Consider the following 24,168-nt stretch of genomic DNA (forward strand, 5'->3'; position numbering starts at 1 on the left):
GTTTTATTTACAGCCATTTTATGTATACAAGAAACTTTGTAGTTGATTCCAAATGGTGTCAAGTTGTAACATTTTTACCCAAAGTGACCTCATGTAACACGGTTTAATCTGGATTGGTATACTTATGTTTATTCCATCCTGAGGATCATGTTTTTTTATTCTGAAGGGAATGAGCATGAGAGCAGCTTTAGGAGATTCATCTTCACCAGCAGCAGGAGATTCAAGCGTTCAGAGTGACACATGTGGGCAGATTATATATATATCCTACGCCAGCTTTCACTGGAACAAACAGGATTCTGGGTGATGAGACGGGTGTATTTCTGCATGAAGCTCTTGCCTTGTTTAGCTCTTAGGAAAGTGTATACATCTGTCATATATCATGGTCACCCATGGCAACTCCATGGCTCAAATGAAGGGGACTTCCTGTAACCTCTGGGTGGGAGTGACTCTGATATCTTTCCTCTGTCGTCTTTATAAAGGTCTTTGATCAAAGTGTGTATTAACTCTTGCACACATACCTACACGCACATCTCCAAAAGCTACAGTTTCTTTGATGGTTTGTATAATGACTTTAGTTTTAATTGGGATCGTGTGCATTACATTAATAAGGGATCATCAACACCAGAGGCCAGTGGAGTACACCGCTTCATAAAATAGTATTGTTAGCATTCTCATACCTTACACACACACACACACACACACACACACACACACACACACACACACACACACACACACACACACACACACACACACACACACACACATTGCTTCTGGCCCTAATCTGTCAGCAGGCCCACATTTAAGAGGCATCAAAGGCTGGACAGTGCCGGGCCGGTGGTAAGGCCCCTCGTTTAATAATTAAGGACAGAAAAAGGCCAGAGAGAATCAAAAGGGCTTTCTGTCATTTTAAATTAGCTGCTGTGAGTTTTGGCTGCCCTACACACAGACACACATGTGCCTTGTGAAGGAGGTTCAAAGAGAACTCAGGTTAGTGGTTACAGCACCTTTGTTTCATAGTTGGTGTCTTAAAGCTGAAAAACTTTAGAACTCAATATTATTAACTTGTGTTCTTTTATTGTGAAAAGTTCTGTCTAGCTCTGTTTACTTGATTGTTATATCAAACCTTTAAGATATTCAACAGAATACATGTTTATCTAAAATGCAGACATTTTGTGCTCGTAGAATATTCCCTCCCCGACGTTGACCTGTAGCTTCAGTAGCTTTGAGCTTGTGGTGTGTGCACTTGATACTCTACAGTATGCCCATTTGTTTGAAGCCACTGCTACTCCTCTTCTTCAGTTCAAACCCCGGACACAATGTGAAAAGTTCACATGTAAAGTATGCAGGCCAAGACAAACTCAAGATTGATGATTCATGTTCATTCAAAAACTGCGTACTGGATCTGGTTTAATTACAGCAAAATGAGGAATGTCCATCTGCCAGGCGCTACCTGCGTCGGATTTCTATCCAACGCAGATCAAAGTTTCTTTCATGGTGCTTACGAATATGTCAGATGTTGTTATTTTTGGACGTTATCTATGCACAGGGCAGAGCCGACAAAGTGATTGAGTGGGTGTTTGAAAAGAGAGACAAGCCGGTATCTGCTTAGGTATTGCTCCATACAAACTCTGACTGTAGTCCATGTACAAATGATTAATAATGGAGATAGAGACCAACTAGTAGGAATATCCCTTTCTTTGTACTGCTGATAAGTTATCTTCTGTTGCTATGAGTGTGTTTGACATTACTTTAACATTTGTTCCAGATTTGAATTCCTTTGTTTTAGTGTATAGACAGTGCCGTATGACATACCAGAGTCACTGTATTACCTATACAGTAGATAGTAGGTGGCCTGGCCTCAGTTTTACGAAGCAGGTGGGAGTCCCGCCACAGATATCGCTATAATCTATCTTAGTATGAGTCTAGATATCATCATATATTTAGCGTAGCATCTTAAGTGTCTTTCCTGGTTTTAAAGGCTACATAACAGCATAGTGATGTAATTTTCTGAACCGACCATATTCAGAATCAGAATACCTTTTATTTGTCCCACAGAGGGGAAATGTGTATTTGTTACAGCCATAAAAGAGCAAAAGACAGCTTAATATTAACCTTATTGTTTCCAGTTGTTCTACTATTTGCCCAATCTCACTTAGTCATAAAAAGCCTTGAATGATTATTTATCGCCATTCTTATTCGGTAAATATTTTTCTGAAAGCACAGATGAGCATTCTTTATATATTTATATTATATATATATTCTTTATTTATATTGCCTAACCCTATTGATGGGTATCTCATACAATCCCACTTCAAACAATCCAAAATATCCCTTTTAGGTCCATAATGTCTTAGTGGGATATCAGCCTTAAAGACAAATCTGTGCATCCACAGTAATAGTCCTAGTGAAGCAGGGGTAAACAAACTTGCAGTATTTGTTTGACACCCGTCCCACAAGTCCACAGTGTACCCTGATTCCCTTTCTTCTGTCAGACCCTCCCTCCTGCTCTCCCTCCTACACAAGGGTTTGACAACATGCATTCACACACACAGCCTGACTGGCCGCAGGACATGATTGATGCAGGCTGTCTCCCATCTGCTGGCCTCAGTTGTGATACAAAAACTGTAAAAAGGTCATCCATCACTCTGTATGACTTTTTTTCGGTACAAATTACAGGTTTTTATCCCATCTTCAAAGACTTTATCACATCTTAATCTCTGGAGGGGAGCAGAACTCATAACGTAGCTTGTGTAGTCTGCTCTTCACACCTTGTAATTCCCTTTCTGAAACACCTAATTATGGGACGTAATGTGCTCCCTCTGAGTGTGTCCAGGTGTGCCCGGTGCAGCCTCTCTGGCAGAAGATGAGAAGAAGCACCTCTCCATACTAAGTGTCAGCACGCGTCCCAGCACAACACAGGCCCCTTGTTCCGTTTCTTAGCGCGCTACGCTACGAACACAAAGACAAAAACCTGTCCAAGCGGCCTCTCCGGGCGGTGCTCCTGTCCTCTGTTCAAACACACGGCTCCCTCCTCTCCCCTCCTGTCATCGGCAGCCTCTGTCATCGGCTAGATTGACTAGCACGCTCCATCTTTAATCAGCGTCCCGTCATCGCCTTTATCAGCCGGCCCACAATGCATTCCACGCTGTCAATAGCACACACACACACTCTCACATGTGCACAAGCTGGGGGACAGTATGTAAGAAGGGGACGTTTCTTTTCATCAGATCGGTGCCAGAAAAAGCTGCCTGCATCAGCTGCACTTTGATCATTGTCTTTATTGAAAATCTACATTTTGATTAAGCTTTTTACATTTGCCAATAATATTTCAGCTTGAACACGTAGGATTAGTAAGATTGCTCAGTTTTCTGTTTCATAACACAAAGATAAACTGAGTTTTTTTGGTACATTACGAGTTTTAAATTGCGTTGAAGCTCATTCCTAACTGTGAATATTTTAAGTTACAAAGAGCAGAGATACAAACAGCACAGGGACCTGCCGATCAAAACATTTCTCCACTGCACCAGAAGACGCCAGAAGCAGTTGATTAATCCTATTATAGTTTGAATATATTAATATGATGAATATACAGGCACATTGACAGGTGAAATATTAGCTTGGAGTTGCAGCTCGACATTTTCAAAAGGCACTACAGTTGAACTAAAAAATGTCTGCAGTTAAACTTTCGTAGACTGGAAGAAATATTTTCACTTGATAAGATCTCTCCCTGCGAAAGGCTTTCTGCTGGTTCGACCTTTGGAACAGTTTGTATAGATAAGATGTTTTTGTTTTTGATGACTCTGAGCTGAGAGCTTTGGAGAATAACAGTGCAGAACGGTCTATTTTAAGTCCAACGTTAGCTTGAGTACAACTTTGAACTTCAAATAAGGATATATAAAAGGAGTATGTTGAACAATCAAGGCTGAAGTCACATGGAGGTGGACAGCCACATTCTTCCATATCAGCAGGTTTCTGTTTGTCTTCACTCTGGGGGCATGCAGTCCTCTGACCCATGACATTTTCTCAGGCTAGTGCCCTCAGTGATTCAAGCTGTTTGGGTGAGTGATTCCTGTGTACGCTTGTTGTTCAGGAGCAAACGGTGCGTGAGCTGGAGCTGCGGGTGAAACAGCAGTCGGTGGAGGTGGAGAAGGGCAGTGCGCTGCGTCAGAGGGTGACACAGGAGAAGGCCCAGTTGGAGATTCAAATTGCATCCATGGGCGCCGAACTGCAGGAGGCCAACAGACGGTTGGTGAAAAAAGGGAGCGATAAAGGGGGTAGAGATGTTGAATGGTTAAAGGTCCCCTATTATACTGTTTTTCATCTATATATAATAGGTCTCAGATATATACAAAACATGTATCTGAAGTGTTTGGCTCCAAATACCAAACCGATCATTGCAGCATCCCATAATCCCCTCTGTTTCAGCCCTGTTTCAAAAGTGCTGATTCTGATTCTAAAAGAAAACACAATGGTGCTCTCGGAGGAGATTCAGGTGATAAGGTGGGGGGGGGGGTTACCTTGGTTGGTGATTGGCTAATGGTTACACAAGCCAAAAAATCGTTATGACATCACAAAGTGGGCAACATCTGATCAGCTAATTTTAAGACAGGTTTTTATATAAATGGATCAGGACAAAAAGTGAGTGAATCTTTTTTCCTGAAACTTTCAGAATCTCTTTACACAGAGGGGACACATGTTTATGCATAAAAGACATGAACAAGTGCATTTTGCATAATAGGTGACCTTTAAATGAACAAATTATTAATAAATATCTGCTTGAGGGCTTAACAAATAACATGTTACATCAAGATGCATGTAAGGTGCCAAGAAAGCTTTTTAAATGTGCCGTATAAAACTAAAGCAACAGGGAGGTAAAGTGTATTTTTTTATTTGTACTTGTTAATAGTCATGCTCTTTAACTGTCCACAGGAATTTGATTTTGCTGAAGGAGAAGGAGCAGCAGAGGGAGCAGCATGAGCTAACTGTACAGAAGCTCCAAGCCAAAAATGAGACTGACATGCGCCACTTGCATCAGGAACATGCTCTGTCTGCTGCCAAGGTCCACATTCACCCAAACACCTCCACAAGCCTGCTATATTTACACATAATTGTTCTAAATTCACCTGCATTTATTGCCAATTTCCTCTCTGTTTCTCTCGTCCAGGCCTCTGAGTTGATGGACGACTTTGAGAACACTGTCGCCCTACTCAAACAGCAGCTCCTGGACAGTGAACACCGAAGACTCCAACAAGCCAGGGTAGGATTTGGGTGTTGGCAGGCTTGTTCAAATGTTTTTAATGTGCACCTGCCTAAAAATAAACTTGCATTTGCTTTGGCACACTAGCAGTATAAGCTACGACAATGCTTCGGGTTACACAGGGCTTGCCTTTGTGTGATGTGATGCAGTTTTCCTTTGCCACACAGCATCGTTTCAACTATGGCTTCTTTTTCAGGATCAAGAGACGGAGTTTCAGCGGGGAAAAGATGAAGTGCAGATCAACTGTGAGAAAAAGGTAGCGTGTTCTCCAGGGAAACCCATCCACTGAGCTCCATAGCTTTTGTCGTTGCATTAAAACAGCCCTGGACAAAGTTATTTCGGTCAAGTGGAGATCAAAGCCCGGTGTCACATGTTCCTTTGTGGTTCCCCTTACTTTTAGATCTTATGTCTGGTCTCGTAAAATCAGAGCCGTGATTAACAGGTAGATGAAGGACTGGGCAGAGAAGAAAGAGGATGATGGAAAATGTATAATTTAGCATTAGAGTTATCAAGCAAAGGACGTTGAGAATTATGAGCAAATCCTTATAAACTTGTAGTCACTCGGCGAAAGAGGACCTTCACAAGTTACATTTTGTGTGAAGATAGTACTGTCAGTTTGCCAGGGCCTTAACTTAATTGCCTTTTACTTTTGAGAGTTTTCTTCAAAGCCACAGAGCAGCTGTAAACCATAGAGTGAAGAGACCATTGTTAATGATCTGAGCTGGACCGGTCCAAGCCAGACTTCATAGGTGAAAGTCGGGTTTTAAAGACCTGCTGCACCTGGGTCATCTTCAAAGTGCCAGAGTTATAATGTGTGTGCTTGTGGCAGGCTGGCATACCCAGAGACAGGGCCCCTCTGGCTGATACACCTGCAAGAACTTAGCAGGCCTCTGTGCACTCCATTCAGGGTCAGGGAGAATTTAAATTAAGTTTCTCGGAAAGAAAGTCAGAAGTTTTGCTTTTGATGTTTTCCTCAAATACAGTCTGTTTTTTATCCTGTCCTTGTAACAAGTCTGTATATTTTTTTTCTACTTTCTTCCCTCTGGACGGTGACAGTAGATGTAAACAAAAAGAGTCAGTTATTTTTCCTTTTGCCCCTGGAAAGATTTATTTTTCCACTCCTCTGCAGTAGTAAATGAGACACGTGGAGGAGGCCAGGGAACGGTATCTGGACATAAGAAGGGTCCATATGGCTGCCACAGTGAGAGGCCCTCTATGCAGGCAGATAGTCAGATGGTTCTTTTGATGGGGTGATAGAGAGAAGAGACGAGGCCAGATGCACAAGGTCACATGCAGGAGAGTTTTGTCGAGTGATGTTTGATGGTGTCTGCTTTTGCACTCGCTTACGCCTCTCTCTCTCTCTCTCTCTTTCTCTCTCTTGCATTTACTCTCTCTCCCTCAGGTTTTGGCAATCCAAACTGAAGCAGAGAAAGAGAGAGCAGAGGCTAAGAGGAAAATATCCAAACTAGAAGATGCACTCCGGTACAGTGAGCATTTGAGCTTTACCCAAAGTATGTATGTAATGTAATGGTGTTTGATCTGAATCTATCAGCAAAATATTTAAAGGTCACCTATTGTGCAAAATCCACTTCTTTCATCTTTTATACATAAACATGTGTCCCCTCTGTGGAAAGAGATTCTGAAAGTTTCAGGAAAAAAGTCTGAAAATGAGCTGATCAGATTTTGGCCACTTTATGATGTCATAACGATTTTTTGGCTTGCGTAACCATTAGCCAATCACCAACCAAGGTAACACCCGCCCACCTTATCACCTGAATCTCCTCATAGAGCACCATTGTGTTATTTTTAAACAAATATCTCTCAGAGGGGCGTGGGGAGGGGCTCCTTATTTTCATCTAAAGTAACAGACAGAGAATCAGCACTTTTGAAACAGGCCTGAAACAGAGGGGATTATGGGATGCTACAATGCATGATCTGTTTGGTATTTCGAGCCAAACACTTCAGAGACATGTTTGTGTATAACTGAGACCTATAATATATTGATGAAAAACAGTATAATAGGGGACCTTTAATTAATTTCTGATAACATGGTAAGTATCCAAAATGTTGTTTTTCCTGTGCTAAACCTCATCATCTCATGTTTGCATACCATAGATAAAGCAAACAGCAGACACAGTCCTGTATATTTGATCAGTTCCCTTAGGATTGACACAATGATCACATTATAGAGCTCTAAAACCATCTGTGTGTCAGTGTGTTTGTGTGTGGTCCTCCTTCATTCTTGGCCAAGTGTCATGATGGTCTAAGGCACTGCATCAGTCTATCAGCCAGTCTCTGTGTGTGTGTTTTGCAGATGTGTACAGTTGTGAGCTGAATCTTTCAGATATAATAGTTCTGAATACAGACAGTGAGATGCCAAGATGGTTGTGTGTGCAAAAACCCAATAATAATCTGAGAATATCATCAAAACACTATGCTTGCCCCCAGGGTTTATTACTGTGAGTACTGGCATTTCCCCCCTTTGGTCATTATATTTGCAATTTACATAACGCAAGTGGAGTATTTAGTTATTAGTATCTCACATTTGAGCTTTGACTTTGTGGCTTCAAACTTTGTTAGAGAGTTGTTTATGCGTACTGAGATGAGTCTTTGATCATGAGAACAGTGTGTATGAATTTAGATTTAAGGTGGAGTTTGACTTTAACAAGCCACACTCTCTTTGATCTTTTCTATAACTACGTAGTACCGGTAGAGTCGAGAGCCTGGAACACAAGTCCTACAGATCAGATCTTCAGATGTGACGAGTAGTTGTCTTGTCTTGAAGAAAACTAGAAAACGTAATCCTGCTGTAGAAATGAAGCGGCCTCTACACAAATAAACTACCATATACTGTAGGAAAATACAAGATGAATCCTAATATTTGTATATGTGCAATGATAAGGGGATTGCTCTTATTGCAATACATTCTGACAATCATCATCCAACTCTGCACGTTCCCTCAGTTTAAACGATTGTTTCAGCGCCTTTCAGCACTTTGTTTAGATTTTTCAATACAGAAAAAGCATTGACTTGTCATAACAGAAAAACACAGGTGTTTCTAATGACACTCATTACCAGGACCCTGAAGCTGGCGCACCAGAATGCATTGCAGCCATGATTAATTAACGTGATTAATCACACCTGTGCTTCTCCTGTAGTAACGTGCCAAAATGTGCAATGTTGTTGTGCTTCCAGATGTTTTTTTAAGCCCCTGCTGAAATATTACAAAATCATTACACAGAAATGTAAATGATGACTAAATGAAAGAGTCTAAGTAATGCTTCAGATGACGATCATTTAGCATTATATAGCTCTTTGATCATTTTTTACTTTAACCGCCCTAAAATTGGAGATGTACTTCAGTTTCTCCTATCACTTTCTACCTCTGTTACTCCCTTTTTACTCGAGAGCTGCACAAGCACACTTTGCTGTCAGCCCTTCCAAGGACTCAAGTCAGCCAGTCAGTACATTCCACTGGGCACTTAATCCCATACTGGACCATATTACTTGGTCTAAAGCAGCTTACAGTTTCCCTGGCGAAACTAGAATATGTTCTGCACAATTAAACACAATTCCCATTCAACAACCTCAGCTGCAGCCATACACAGCCAAGGCCAGTCACAGTGCCATCCCCCCCTTGGAGAGTTTCTCAACTGTTTGTCACAATGAAGTAGCAACCCAAAGGCAGTGGATGGAAAAAAAGAAAATGGGTTGAGCACGGCTGTATTTGCTCTTTTCTCAGGTCCTTATCAATAGCCCAAGGCACATTATATCTTTTCCAAACACGTTTTAAGTGGCCACTAAAAGCAACAATAAATAGTTTGTGAATAAGAAATGTATTAAGCTGTAGGACATGGTTATTATTACCGTTCCTTTGTGTTTCTGTCACTGCGAAACAACATGAAAAGTAATTTTGCAGTTAGTATTCAGTGTTAAGATCGCAGGGGGACATTGATGGTTGTGTCTGCTTATTGTTTGCGCCTGTCATTGTCAGCTTGGCAACAGAGGACACGCTTAAACACAGCAGACAGATCCGTTTGTGCATAAATTATCCTTGTTGTTAGTATCAGTAACGAGCCAGTCATTCCCTCGTTTAGTGTTAAACACTGAGAAACGGCAAGTGGCCCATCGGGCTCTTGGCTAATTAAGTACCCAAGCTCCACACACACACACACACACACACGCACACGCACACGCACACACACACACACACACACACACAATAAGCAGTCTGAAGTCTACCTGCCTGCTGTCGTGGCAACACTGACGGCCTTTAAAGGCGATCCAGGAGAACTTCAAAGTCAAAGCAAGACCGCACACGTGTGTGTGTGTGTGTGTGTGTGTGTGTGTGTGTGTGTGTGTGTGTGTGTGTGTGTGTGTGTGTGTGTGTGTGTGTGTGTGTGTGTGTGTGTGTGTGTGTGTGTGTGTGTGTGTGTGTGTGTGTGTGTGTGTGTGTGTGTGTGTGTGTGTGTGTGTGTGTGTGTGTGTGTGTGTGTGTGTGTGTGTGTGTGTGTGTGTGTGTGTTGTGTGTGTGTGTGTGTGTGTGTGTGTGTGTGTGTGTGTAGATGGGAGGACGGATGATGAAATCAAAATAGTAGAACTGCTCAGCATGCCCTCTATGTGCAAGACACTGACTGGTATGTGCGCTGGGTTGTTATGTGTTTGTCAATCTACTGTTGAAAGTATATCAGCTTATATCAATTAATAACATTTTGTATGTGTATTTTGTTTTTATTTCTTCAATAGCTGATGAGGATTTTGCTGTTCTGTTTTTTGTTGCATGTTTAGCTGCTTTCCACACCCTTTTTTCAAGGTTCACACCCATTCTTTCTTTCCAGTATAAAAGGAGAATCACCCTTTGCTGCCATGCAAATGCATCAAATTGAGCTCCAGGTCTGTGTTACTATAGCAACAACAACAGAAAGGCACTACAAAGCTGTGCAGAGAACAAGTTTCTCTCCTCTTCTTTCATCCCAACGTGCCTCAGATCATTACAGGTCATTAGCATAGCGATGGAGAGATGCAGCACCACAGAGGGGAGGGGGGGGGGGGTGGAGAGTGAGAGGGAGCTCATCTGGGGAACAGCTTGCCTGCTTTTGCCACAGTGACCTCCAATTTACAATTAAAACATTTCAGAAAATCACCTGAATGATTAAAGAAGAAAAGAAAAACAGCTGGTTTATTTCTAGATTACGGTATTTCTCTCTCCATGCAAAGGCTGTCACGTTTTCTTTTCTCTCCCTCATACCATTCCAGTCCTCCTTCCTGCTGCTTGGCACCCAACTGGCTTTATCAAAACCATGTGCCTGCTGAGGTGTGGTGGTTGTAGCAGCTCTGACTGTGTCTCAGCAGCAACTTCTGCTCAGTTTGATCGTTTACAGTTTGGAGAGGCAGAGGCAGCGTCTACTTCAGGCAGCGGCAGGGAAAAGCTCGCCTATATGAGAGGCTACACACTGGCTGTCCAAAACCTGTGCACACACCCCCCCCCCCCGTCATGGATGGGGTGTGTTATAGTGTGTATAATTCACACCAACTCTTTCCTTTAGTCATAATCCTGTTCATCCCTTTTTTTAAAGTTTCTTGCTTTTCTACCATTGTTTCAATTTCCTTTTTTGCTGTTGTATATGCACAGCCCACCACAATTCTTTTGATAGGGTATTAATTAAGTGTGTGGTGTCAGTCTTTGTGTCATTGTTTCTGTCTTAGTGTTTGTGCATGCATGCCCACATGCTAGCGTGAGATAGGGCCCCTTCTCCTCTTAAAAGTGTAGGATGCATCCATTATGGTCTTTCATGTTATTTTGTGTGTGTGTGTGTGCACATGCAAACCCTACGTCTGTGTGTGTCTTTGAAGTGGTCTTATCTATCGCAGCATTCCTCTCCCATGACAGGAGGGATGGAGGGGAGTGGAGGTGGTGGTGGTCCAGAGAGGGACATGAGGTAGCCCCAGTTAGCATTGAGATTCAGGAGCAGGTGGAGTTATGGATCCTGAATATTGAATAGCTTCACCAGGGTTCAATATTTACTCCCATGGCAACTGCATTGAAAGAGCAGGATGGAGATGGGTTAAGCGCCAGTTCGATAACATAGACCTGACAGAAGGAAAATTGTAAAGAGCTGTTTAACTAGGTCCTACAGCTAAGGTCGCAAAGTTAAAGCACGCTTACATCTTCAGATACTCTTGCTTCTTTTATATTTATTCAGGTCTTACACTGAAAAAACTGAAATGTTGACTTTAATTAAATGTATCATGTCAACAGATTTCACATTACTGTATTAGGTCAGTTGAAAGCAATAATATTAAGTTGAAATAAAAAAACGAATATTATTGATTTCAACTAACCTAATACAGTTGTGTGGATTTTTTTGACATAATACATTTAATTATGTTTATTATTAAAGTCAACGTTTCAGCTTTTTCAGTGTAGGTATAGTTAAATGAACCCCGCCAAATAATAAAACAAACTGAAAAAACGTAAATAGCATAAACTAGGATCACTTTAGAGAACGTAGACACTAGCTAAGGCCAACTGTCAATTCACTTTCTCCTCTGATGGTCCAATTTACTGAGTCAGGAAGTTGTTCTTCGGTGTGTTTATAAGCTTTAGGTTGAAATGTGGAAATAACATGGACGCTATAAAGGACATATGTCTTTTTATTCTTTTATTCTTTAAATCAGGCCATGTAGTTACTCCATAATTCTGCTGCAAGATAGACATCCAAACGAACTGGGCAGAAAGCATATTCTCATTGGAGGTAATAAAAGTGGTTTATTTGAGTATTATGGCTTATAGTTACTCGGGGTGTAAGGGTAAACTTACCATTTGCTATCAATGCAGGAATGTATAATGAAGAAGCTGTTAGGCAGTCTTCAGTCTTTGTGAATATTGAATCAAAGGGAAAGATAATAAAGCAGATAATAAGTTTCTACTCTGAAAAAAGAAAACCCACATTAAGTTATTCAGCTCTAATTTGTCATATCTGTTCATCGTAGTGTTTTGTATCTCTTAATATGTGCGACTGATTGATATTGGGACATTCCCATACCATGGTGTAATGATGTTAAATGCCTCACCATGCCTACGTGATTAGCACACATAAGAATTGACTTTTTACACTGAGCTAGCCAGCTAACCAAATAGGCATTGACAGTATGAATTATTACAGTTCATTCATGCACTGAAACAACTCAATTTGGATGCATTGTCTTTTGGGCTTTCGTGGTTCCAATAAGAATCTTGGAGCCTTATTTTCCATTGTATAATATCTGGGATATGCAAATACAGTATGTTTACTTTAGGGACTTATGCCGGGCTGATTTAGCGTATTATGCTAGGTCTGCATAATTCATGAAGCTAAATAGCATCTAAATGCACAGCGAAGGGAAGAAAATCCCTGTTCCGAACCCTGTCAGATTTCTTCTCTCCTGTTCTCTTCTCTTCTTTTCACTTCTTTTCTATTCTCTTTTCTTTTCTTCTCTTGTGTTCTGGTAAAGAATGAGTTGTGTCGTTTTTGTTATTGTTGTTGCGTGGTGAAACTAACTGAACTTCCAAAGCCATTTTTGAAGTATGAGACATACATGTAGTTTGTGTTTCTGTTCCCTAACACTCACATGTGTATCCCCCCTCATAGTGGTACTGTCAACCCGGGCTGCACCAGATTCTTCTTCATCCCTCTCTCTTCCTCCTCGGGGGGTTTAGTTGGCTTTGACACACCAAGCAGAGCAAGGGAAAGTCACTGCTTTCATCCCCAGTGTTGATGGGAGAGCATGAGCGTCACATGTAGTCCGTTGTAAAGATGAATTGTCATGTCCAGCAATGCTTCAGCACTAAGCCCATTCCCTTTTCAACGTCCAGTGATCTGCTAGTAACGCTATTCTTGACCTTTCTTTAAAGTGAATCTATGAAGTTAACTATTCATTTAGAAAATACTTACTAGCTCAGTTCCCCAGATATGAAGATAGCATCCTCATCTGTCTTGTTTTGCCTGAACAACATGTAAAAACTCCAAGACAAATATCCAGAATATATTCTTATTTGGAGCCAGAATGAAGCTGTTAGCAAATTAGTTTAATATAGCCTAAAAATGACATAGTTATTACATTATCAAAGTAGTTGCCTGTTAATATTCCGTCCATCAACTAAATGATTAATTGTTTCAGCTCTGAATCTTCTTAGACTGGTATACCTCTCCTCATGCTTTATTTTAAAAGAGGCTGGTAGCAATACTAGTGAGGCAACTATTCCCTTCAAACAGATGACTGTTGTGCACTGAAGCTACTGTGTGTGGCGGATAATAATAATGAAACCACTTTCTTTTCTATGTGGCCATTTTGTTTCATATCTTGATATGAAATGCTGTTTATAAACAGGCCACATTTGTTTGCAGTTTTCAAGCCATCAAGCTCAATGATTCTATTTTCGACTCTTTGAAACTCTTTTTCTCTCTGTCTTTAATATGTTCTGCCCTTGTGCCGTCTCTCTGTTGTGTTCACTTATTTGTGGTCTGTCTTTTATTCTGTGTCTGTATCTCTTTATTTTTCAGCTCTCTTTTTCTGGGGATGAAAACCATGCCTGTTTTATTTTTTTCTTCAGAGGGCGCTGAATATTTCAGTTTTGCATTTTCTCTCTTTTTATGTGCTCCCTCTTTTTTTTCAAGCCCCTTTGATGTGTCTGTGGATTCGTTATCATTCCGTTTGGATGAGCTCACAGACGCAGATGCGCGGGCGCTCGCATGCACTTGCGCACACACCACGAGTACACACACTCTCACTCTGTCTTTTTATACTAGAGACCAGAGGCATCCGCATGCAAGCGTGCATTCTCCTCTGTTTGTCAGTCTTTTCCATGTGCCACTCCACCCACATCACAGCCCATACAATTCTTAAATACTCTGCTTACATGAAAAGAATATTTGCATAGGCAATTAGAGTGTATTCAGTGTGCATTGACTTTAATGTGTACTCGTGTATTAACTGTTTGTAAATGTTAGTATACAGTGAGTTCCTTGTCTCTGTTCATCCAGCATGTGGTGCACACTCAGTCGGCACGTGGCATTTTGTGGTTTGGGCAGTCCGGAAAACACCGGAATCCCTGCACCCCTCCTGTCTGCCGGGCGGCTGGATGGCGGAAGCTCTTTTACCCTTTCTAGCACAAACACTGCTCTCCCCTCTAAACAGCCGTTTAGCATTGAGGGATGAGAGGACTTCCTCTTTAGAGAAGGCACATCTTTAATTTGAGCCTCCTCTCCTTCCACTTTTCTGACCAGAGATCCATTTAAAGCCAGCGGGCCGCCCTGACGCTGGCACCCCTCTCCTTTCTCAGCCTGTGTGTTTCTGCCTGCCATGCCTCCCTGGTTCTTTTTCTCTGTCCTCTCATCTCACCCTCATTGCTGTGTTATTGATGGTGACACGCTGTCTACCGCTGTCCTGACCACACACACACACACACACACACACACACACACACACACACACACACACACACACACACACACACACTTCTTCTCAAAGGAAGGTGCCATGTGTTCACCTGCATAATGTGTTTCAATGTGTCACAAACTTAAAGTTAGCTGCAGTGAATTTGTTGTGCTTCCTCAGAGTTATAGGCCTAGCAGCTAACGTTGTCACAGAGCATTCCTTGAATAAAGTTTTCAGTAACATACAGAGTTAGTGAACATACATATACACGCACATGTGCACACACACATAGGCTCCATCGCCTCTCAAGCGAGACACACACCCAATTCATTCCTGCTCTGCTTTGGAAGTTTAAAGAACTTGCTATTTCTGTGACATCCTCTTTTCCTCTCTCTTTCCCCTTTCTTTTTTTTTCCCATCTTAGTCTCTATACATATCCTTTTGTGTCTGTCTGAGCCCGGAAGGCAGTCATGCAACGGGACTGATTAATAATTACAGAGTACACAAAATTGGGAGAGAAAAGAAAAACAATTTCTATGTTGTTTGATGTCCAACATGAGAGAGACCAAAATTACAAAGAGACAGAACACTATAAAGAGGAGAGAACGCTTGCACATTCCTTTTCCAATCCTGTGCTGCTGTTCTTTCCTCTGTTTTATTTTTTTATTCCTTGTTCCTACCTTTTATAGAGTTGTTGCTTTGATTTTTGGAAGTGATTAATCACTTCTTAAAAATACAACCCTTTGTAAATATGTGTGTTAATGCAATGACTCTAGTTTTCTCTGTAGACATAGTTGTGTTTTCATAGTGTTACATGCTATGCTTTAATTCAAGTGCTAATGGACCTTATCATTTATGAATAATAACACACACACACTCGCACTTGACAAAATGCAGATTAAAATACAGAGAACAGTCCTTCCAGCTGTAGTTTTGTCATAGATTCTACTAATAGGTTTAAAGTCTCACCCAGTGGCCAAAATGTATTCTTCCTCCTGCTTGTCTGGCCACAGGGAATAATTATCCGTACAATGAGTGTTCATTTACATGGAGCAGGAGACAAGTGTATACTCTGCACTTCATGCACTTTGCCTCCTGTCCAACACTGTCATCTTTTTGCAAAAATCTGAATAAAGGTTTCAGTAGTTGCTACAGTGCACTGGAAGCTGCAGAGAGTAAAAATTGCTTCACTTTTTGTTGAAGTTGAAATGTCATATTATTCCCATATACCTGAATAGCATGGAGAGTTCATTTTAATTTACAAGGTTTCTGTATTATTTTATGAAAAGCAGTGGTATAAAACGTTTTTTTTTTTTTAAAGTGTTGTATGTTAGCCCATGTTGACATTATTTCTCATAGTCAAGTATGTGTCCATGTCACAAATCAATCATGTTTCATTATACACGACTGCATAGTTAGCGAATCAAAAGGGCGTTATACTAAGCGGTAAAGCCAGACATTTACTTGCTAAAAATACAAAATAAATTGTAAAATCTCTTCTTTATACAGTAACTATTGCTTTTGACAATTTTGTGGTTAAATGAAGTGCAGGTCATTAATACAACTTGTGAATATTGTATACAGTATACAGCATGTGAATACACAGGTGGTTACAAGAATAACACCCCCATGATCTCCCTTCACTTCTATCTCTGTCACTCTCTCTACCCTTGTCCTCTCCCACACACCCTATGTGGGTTGGTCTGACAGCTGCTTGGTGTATATGTATATGATGTCGCTGCTGGGCGCTGACAGCTCCCAGTATAAGTCTGTCCCTCTCAGTGTGCCTGTCAATCCTTACAGCCTACGACCTGACATTTGCTACAATGTAGGCCACACAAATGCACACAAAGCTATTGAATTCATAGACACTGAAGAATTGTACGCTGACATTACTTTCCACAATCTCTCTCCAATACAATGAGAATGATACATTGGTCATTTTAACCTTTCTTTATCCAGTTATTTCGTTTTTTCTTCTGTCTCGAAAGTATTTTGCAACAACTTATTTCATAATAATAAGATTTACCTAAATTTCTGGATCAGAATCAAGTTCTGTACATGTGATGTTTTGGTGTTGTTTTTTTTTGTTTTGTTTCTTTCCGTTAAAGGTAGGGTAGGTAAGTTTGAGAAACCGGCTCGAGATCGCTAGAATTTGAAAATACACAACCGGAGAAAATCTGCCACTTCCTTACAGAGCCCCTCCTCCAACACACACGAACGCGCACATGACCAATGAGGGCACGAGATAAGTTTGTGCACAGATGGAAGGCTGACAGGCAGGTAGGCCATCCAGTTATTTTAGCCGGGCCGGCTAAAATGATTGGTCGTGCTTTTTACAGTACTACGGCTTCCACAGATGACATTTTTTTATGGATTTTTTGTCAAAGCACTTAAGATATTCATTGCTATCGGGATGTTAAGAGCATTCCATGGAATATAACAAAAAGTGTATCTCGAGCCGGTTTCTCAAACTTACCTACCCCACCTTTAACTGTCAAGTGGGAACTAAGTATTTTTTTTTGTGTTTCTCTTATTTTCCTACGATACTGTTATGATTGGCTGTGAATAAGAAAATATGAAGGAGAGACCATCTATTTTTTTTTAGAAAGGGGCAGGTAATATAAGATTATTTTCTTCTCCCTGCTCCTTTTCGGGTATCGTGTATAGAGACATGTTTTGTAAATAATTGTTATACATTAAGTTGTGCATACCATGAACGGAACAAATAGAAATGAAATGAAAGTTTATTGCCAGGTACGTTTACACATACAGTACAAGGAATTTGCTTTGGTATCTGGTAGTGCGAACATAAATAGTCAAATAAAATAAGTTGCAAAAGTAGGTAAAAAACCCCATATTTTTAAGAAACAATTTAGCATTAAAAAAGGATACAAATGTCTTGATATATACATTTGTGTGTGTCGGTTTGAAGGGAGATGGAGAGCCAGCTGGACAGAGCGAGGGAGAGCCAGAGGACGCAGATCCAGCAGGCAGACATGGCGCTGGAGCAGTTCAAGAAACAGGTGGAACTCAGCTCTGAGAAGACCTACGCTGACATGAAGCTCCAGGTGTGACACACACACACACACATACACACACACACAATACACACACAATACACACACAGCAAAGTGTAACATCAACATTAAATGCACACAATGTATAGTCGCCTACACAGCTCTATCAATGCACATCTGTTACATGTACAGAATGCACATTGTACACCCAGTCAGCCTCATTACCCATTAATACATGATTTTTCTGCTGTGTGCCAAATACAGATGTTCATTTACCCTGCTCTCTTTTATGTTTGCTTTACCACGAGGAGAGTAAAACTGTTTGACAGGCAGTAACCAAGACAATGCACACACAAACACACACACTTTTTTTGTAGTAGAGACACAGCCTGACCACAGATGCAACAGGGCGCCACGCTGACTGCGTTTGAATTTCCTCCGTATGTCTCCCTCCCCTTCACTTCGCCTTCAACTGCTCCTGAAAAAACACACAAACATGTCTTGAGCCCTGTCATCCCCGGGCAGTTTTCACTCATTTCAGTCAGACAAAATGAATGACATGATTTATAATCCTGCTCATTATGCAGGTGCATTCATTCGCACGTTGACCTTGCTTCCTCTCAGTGGGATGGTTGTGTTTTTTTAATGGAGGACGGGTCGCCCGCACTCAGCAGACTAATTAGTACGTCAGGCCAGCCTCGCGATCAGCACTCCACACCGCGTGGGCTGCTGCTTGTTGGGAGAGTTCTCCAATCGATACACACTCCGCGGTAAACTTCTGATGATGTCTTACAAGACAGTTTGGCTATAGGCGTTTTTGTTAAGCATTTTTTGGCTATACTGTGTGAGTGCTGTATTGACGGGGCAGCACTGAGTGTGGTCCTAGGTTGCTGATTAGCACATTTGAGTTGCTGATTAGTGAAGTTTTCAGCAAATCCATATGTTGTAGTTTAAAAAAAAAACGCTTTGTGTGGGAGTCGAATGAATGCATGGATGTTTGTAGGCGCACAGAGTGACCTTCATTCCCCCCCAGAGTGATTTTAAAATCTCTGTCATATTGAGCAGGAATTAATTGTGCTGCAGATGGAAGAGAAGACAAACGGGAAAGTTTAACTAGGGTCAAAAGAGCCCTCGATGCTGCAAATGTCTGTATTTTCCCACTTCTTCTTCTTCCTCTTTTCTCCTGTTCTCACCCTTCCATCTCATGCTTGTTCCCTCTTTTCCCACGGAGCCCCTGGCATCCCGATTTCCAATCTGACTTCATCCTCAGCCCACATCAAAGCCAAGAGAGGAGCAGTTTCTTCTGTATCTCTGTCAACCTCTCCCAGACCCACTTATGCAACGCTCCATCACGTTCTCCTGCATAGGCTTTAATGTCGTACAAGTTTTTCACTCTTTCTCTTCATCCTTCCATCTTTCCTCTCATTATCTTCTCTCTCTCTCTCTCTCTATCTCTCTGTCCTCGCATTGTGTTCTATCTAAATGGATTATCACTTTCTTTCTCTCATTTTAAAATCAGCATCCCACTTTAAGACTGCCCTATGTTGGTTTTGGTGTGAAAAAGAAGCAGCACACAGAATCAAATCTCTGTTGCGTGAGTAGTTCAAAGGAGGCTTCAGCATTTAAAATGGATTAATCAAAACACATTTCGCATTTCCAGAGCGTTACACACACAGCACAGCCCAGATACAGAGGCGTTTCAGTCAATTACATTTCCAATTGTTTCGATTATCGTCACCTGAACAGAAAAATATGAAACGGGTAGGCTGCAAGCACGTTGAGTTAAGATAAAAAGAGTAAATATTGTCACATTTTCTACACGAACACACTTCCTCAGAAGAAAAATATATTTGTTTGAACTGCGTTTCTTATATTTGAGTTTTGCAGTTATGTTGTTGCACCTCTGAAAATATATGTGATTTTTTTGTGTGATTTACTGGAATTGCATATTTAATGTTAATTATAATATCGTACTTTGATGAATAGGTTAATAAATTGATGTGCTGTTTTAAAGATATGACTACGATACGATCACACGTCATGTGATGAATATAGTTCACCCAACAGCAGCTCATTCATTTCAAATTAAAAGACAAATGTTACAGAGTAGCTCTGCTGCAGATGCATGGTGTTTTAGCAATTTTTATATATTATACTTATGCTGTTGAATCAACTACAACTAATGGACAAATATAGAATTAGCTGCAGTAAAATTGTATCCACTATTCTGAAATATGAGACTTTGAGTTGCATGATGTATTTTCTAGCGCAACATAAATGTATTCCAGATTATAAATGTAGCCTTAATGGTTCGGACGTGATTTATTTTCATTTTCAATCTTTTTTTAAATTCCATGGCTCCAGATGGACAAGGTAGAGGAGGACCTGATCCGCTCCAAGTCCCTCAGAGAGAAGCAGTCCAAAGAGTTCTCCCAACAACTCGATGCACTCAGACAGAAGTATGAGCAGCAGGTCTGTATGAGTCTGTCACTTGGTGTCATCTGTCTGCAGTGTGTTTGTCTACATGTGTCTGCACGTGCGAGAAGTTCTCTAGCGTCTCTGCTCATGATGAAGCCAGGGGAAAGAATTCTCCTCTTGTCGTCATCACATTGTTATTTTCTTTCTTTTATTGTTAACACTTGGGCATCTGGAGCCAACCGAGGGGACTGACATCCATTTAGAATACTCTTGTTATTCCTCCCCATCTGCTCCACCTGATTAATTTCTCATGATAGGAGACACGCTTTAGATTAAGACCGGATTGCGACTCAATAAATATCTTAAACGTTGCCAATTGAAAACGTATGCAATCTGCATAACAGACGCCGCTTTCCTTATCATCGCATCTCTGTCACTCTTCTTCGATTAGGAGAAAGAAACCCTTTTCACAACTCATTGAAATCCAGCTTACTGATAGGAGGACATCTCTTAATGCATCAGATTCCATTAAACCACAGAAATGGATATTATCAAGGCATCCCGTCTTATTGTAGGCAGCAGAGAGCATGGTTTTTATTTCTCCTACTTCCATTTCACTTTAAGCTCTCCGGCCTGCTAGTGGGATTTTTATCTCTGGCTGTAGACTTTAAAAATCCAACTGAATATGTTTGCCATAAGATATTTGTACTTTATTTGTAGATATTTGAACAAATACTCTTTTGTGTTTCTTTCTTTGTGTAACCTGTGTGCTACTATAGTTGAGTAATGCACAAATACATGTTTTTTACTCATTCAAATGACAATAGTATATACAGAATCTGTCTCAAAGTGGCTTCACAATCTGGGATTCTTCACACAATTATAATGGGTAACACACCAGGCAAATAATTGTATAATTATTTTAAGCATACTAGGGCAACCCTGCATAGCAACTGATTGCACCATTTGATAGGAGGTGCATATATCCCAAGTTTGTGCATAAATAATAAATAATAATTTAAATGAAGAATGATGAAGAGGCTACGGCATTAATATGGTGTAGCATCTCTATTTCCAATCTGTATTCACATCATGATTGACTCCCAGCCACCACACTAGCTCTCAACCTGTCTGATAATAAGCATGCTAACTCTCATTTCCAGGCCAGATGAAGTTTACACTGTGTCTAATGTGCTGGAGATAGTTTTAAGTGAAGGACAGAAGGTCAGTGTTGTTTCCAAAGGGGTGGAGAAACGGCTCCGTGACTGTTTGTAGTTATAATGACGTTTGTAGGGGGAAAGAATCTAACTTTCAAAAGATTTAAATGGGATTTATTATGTATCTAACAGAAAATGTGGTACTGGGAAAGAAGGAAATGCATCTTCCTAGTTCCTTCTGAAATTATAAACTGTCATAGAAATGGTTTTCACTACATGAATAATTTCATGCTTCTCCCTTTCAGCACGGTGTGGACAAAAGTAACAAGAAACAGGTTTTATTGCACCCACAATGATTTATGATAATAATTTCATCGCAATATCTATAATAGTTATAATAATAATAATGATAATAAAATAATATGAATAAGAAGAAGAAAAGTGATATAAGTCAAATTCCACCTCGACTTGACTTGTTTATAGCGTGTTATCTGATACGATATTATAGTATTTATATTAACACTTGAATATTTAATATTGCGGTATGTCCTGTCCCCCCTAATGCAGCTTAAACCATTAAACACATCATATGTATATCCAAAAGACATATTAAGCCTTTGTAATGGTCTCGTTACTGTACGATTTTCTTGGTGTTTTGTGTGCCAACTTCAGTGGAATCATGAATTCCATCTCATGTGAAAAACAGGTAAGTCATCAAAGCATTGCAGCAAATATATTAAAGTGGTCGATTATCATCTGCCGTCACAGAGTGGGGGATGCGGACAGTTGACAGTTGAAGCCAGCTACACAGGGTGAGCAGCTCGTCAGGAAGCCTTTTGTCTTCAAGATAAAAACACATAAAGGCGAAGGGCCTGTCTTTGTGATGACGTTGATGTGCGTGCTGGTGACATTAGCAACACAGTTAGAAGGGTAGGGGGAAAAAAGAGAGAGAATGTATCTGTAGACGTGTGATTATTCATGTGAGCACAATCGTTTTTATGTTTTGCGTGCTGTGTTTATGCACACACACAAGCGTGACCACGAGTTCTTTGTGTGTACCCATTCACCCATGCCTTCATGCGTGTGTGTAAATGTGTCCTTCCACTCCAGAGAGATTGGTGTCACAAGATCGCAGGGGTCAAGTTTGTCCCTTCAGATACTCACAAAAGAACATTCCCTCAAGGCCAACTTCAATGAGCCGTTAAAAGGCGATCTATGTATGAAGGAGTTGTTTTCCAGCTGACCGTAATGGCCGTTGGACGTCATGGTGTCCAGAAGAGCACTGCCTCTTGACGTCGGAGTGATGCAGTGAGGTCAAATGGCTGATTTAGAGTTGTGACCTTGAGAGTTTAGGGAAAACTCAACAGCTTCATTCTTGATGTTGGATTGGAAAGTAAAGAATGAAAGAGACTAGTCTGTAGGCTTGCAAGTGCGTGGACGTACTGTACTCATATGTAGGGTTAGGGTTAGGGTTAGCACCGCTCACTGATCTTTAGTTTAAAGTGAGGAATAAGAGGTTTGTCTTTCTTCCATTTCTCCTTTCCTTCCCACACTTACTCCACACTCCCCTGCTGGGACCAGACAGGGCTTCTGTTCAAATCTCCTCCACACCCTCCTCTTCCCTCCTCCTTCCCAAACATTTCAGATTTCTCACTGCGGGGCTGAAAGAAGCCCATTACCTCACTGTCCTGTCTCAATGCGATCAATGCACACACACACACAACCATGTCGGGCCGGGCTGACAGGAGTCGTGCTGTGCAGTAACACCCTACTCACTCTGTATCTGTGGCACCAAGCTGTGCTATAACCGACTCAGTCTTCCCTTCATAAACTCCATGCCGGTCCCTTTAAGAACCGCAGCACCCAGCATCCTCCGCTGCACGCTGGCGCTACGTGATGTCACAACCAGACGCCTTGCTGGGTCTGCTTTCTGTCATCTCCTCTTCGTCTTTTTCTTTAGCTGATTTTCTCTCACAATGGATCTATCTTACCCATTTCTTCGTCCTTGTTTCACCTCTGATCCCCTCGTTCCTCCAAAATCCCAATGGCCCGAGACTCTAAACAGGAGCGTACAGGAAGCCACGATGTCCGCCCCTAATTTCTGTTGCAGCATGCCACGTTGTCCAGCTGGGGAGTTCTTGAAGCTTATCAGTCTGTCAGCTGTAACTTGTGGTGCTGTAAGAGTCTGACCATCCCTTTGGGACAACATATTCTGGCTGTGGATCTCATTTGTATCTATCTATTATGGAAAATGAATGCAGTGGAATTCACCGTAGACAACATCAGCATCACCAATGATAGCATTGGAAGAAGTTGCCCACATTCTGCATACAGTTTGTCAAATGGAGCGCTGTGGTGTCCTATTGTAAACTGGAATAATGGATTGCGAGGGGTATCTTTAGAGTGTGTGTGTGTGTATTTCTACCATGCCATTAACTGGGCCGCTGAGATGAAATACATTTTTATCCAGCTATAATTCTTCTCATTGCCCTTTCAGAGAGCTTTTAGCAAAGCTCCCTCAAAATCTGAAGGGTAAATTCTTGGCTGCTAAAATGAAGTGTCTATTGTGGCCTTCCTCTCAGTGCTGGGGACGGAATCCGGCTTCCTGTAGATAGCCCCTCATTCATCACCTGCTCTGAATAGCATGCAATGTCCAAAGATAGGCCCGTGGATAGAACAGGCACCGGGCATAGAGGCTGTGGATCTCCGCTTCTCTGGCAGGCCAGGTAGGGTGCCATCAAGCACAATGTGCTGGGGATTAGCTTCAAAGCAGGGAAGCAAATGGGCCCCAGGCCCCTGCTGTCCTTTCAGGGCTCCGGCTGGGACTGCACGGCGGGATGGTGTGGGGGTCACAGGTTCCCCCGCCATGGGGGAGTGGGAAGGGAACAGAGCCTGG

At 41.3% G+C, this 24,168-nt stretch overlaps 1 protein-coding gene across 4 annotated transcripts in view; it reads left to right on the forward strand.

Annotated features, from left to right (window-relative positions):
* cep112 (centrosomal protein 112) overlaps positions 1-24,168 on the forward strand; it is a 94,907-nt gene that overhangs the window by 24,004 nt on the left and 46,735 nt on the right. For all 4 annotated transcript variants that reach the window (XM_034142343.1, XM_034142344.1, XM_034142346.1 and 1 more), the window contains 7 exons: positions 4,094-4,248; positions 4,933-5,062; positions 5,168-5,260; positions 5,457-5,516; positions 6,663-6,742; positions 17,613-17,748; positions 20,062-20,169. In XM_034142343.1, the coding sequence (XP_033998234.1) occupies positions 4,094-4,248; positions 4,933-5,062; positions 5,168-5,260; positions 5,457-5,516; positions 6,663-6,742; positions 17,613-17,748; positions 20,062-20,169 (762 nt within the window). The remainder of the gene's footprint in view (positions 1-4,093; positions 4,249-4,932; positions 5,063-5,167; positions 5,261-5,456; positions 5,517-6,662; positions 6,743-17,612; positions 17,749-20,061; positions 20,170-24,168) is intronic.

The sequence above is a fragment of the Trematomus bernacchii genome, unplaced genomic scaffold (genome assembly GCF_902827165.1).
Source record: "Trematomus bernacchii unplaced genomic scaffold, fTreBer1.1, whole genome shotgun sequence".
Taxonomy (NCBI): domain Eukaryota; kingdom Metazoa; phylum Chordata; class Actinopteri; order Perciformes; family Nototheniidae; genus Trematomus; species Trematomus bernacchii.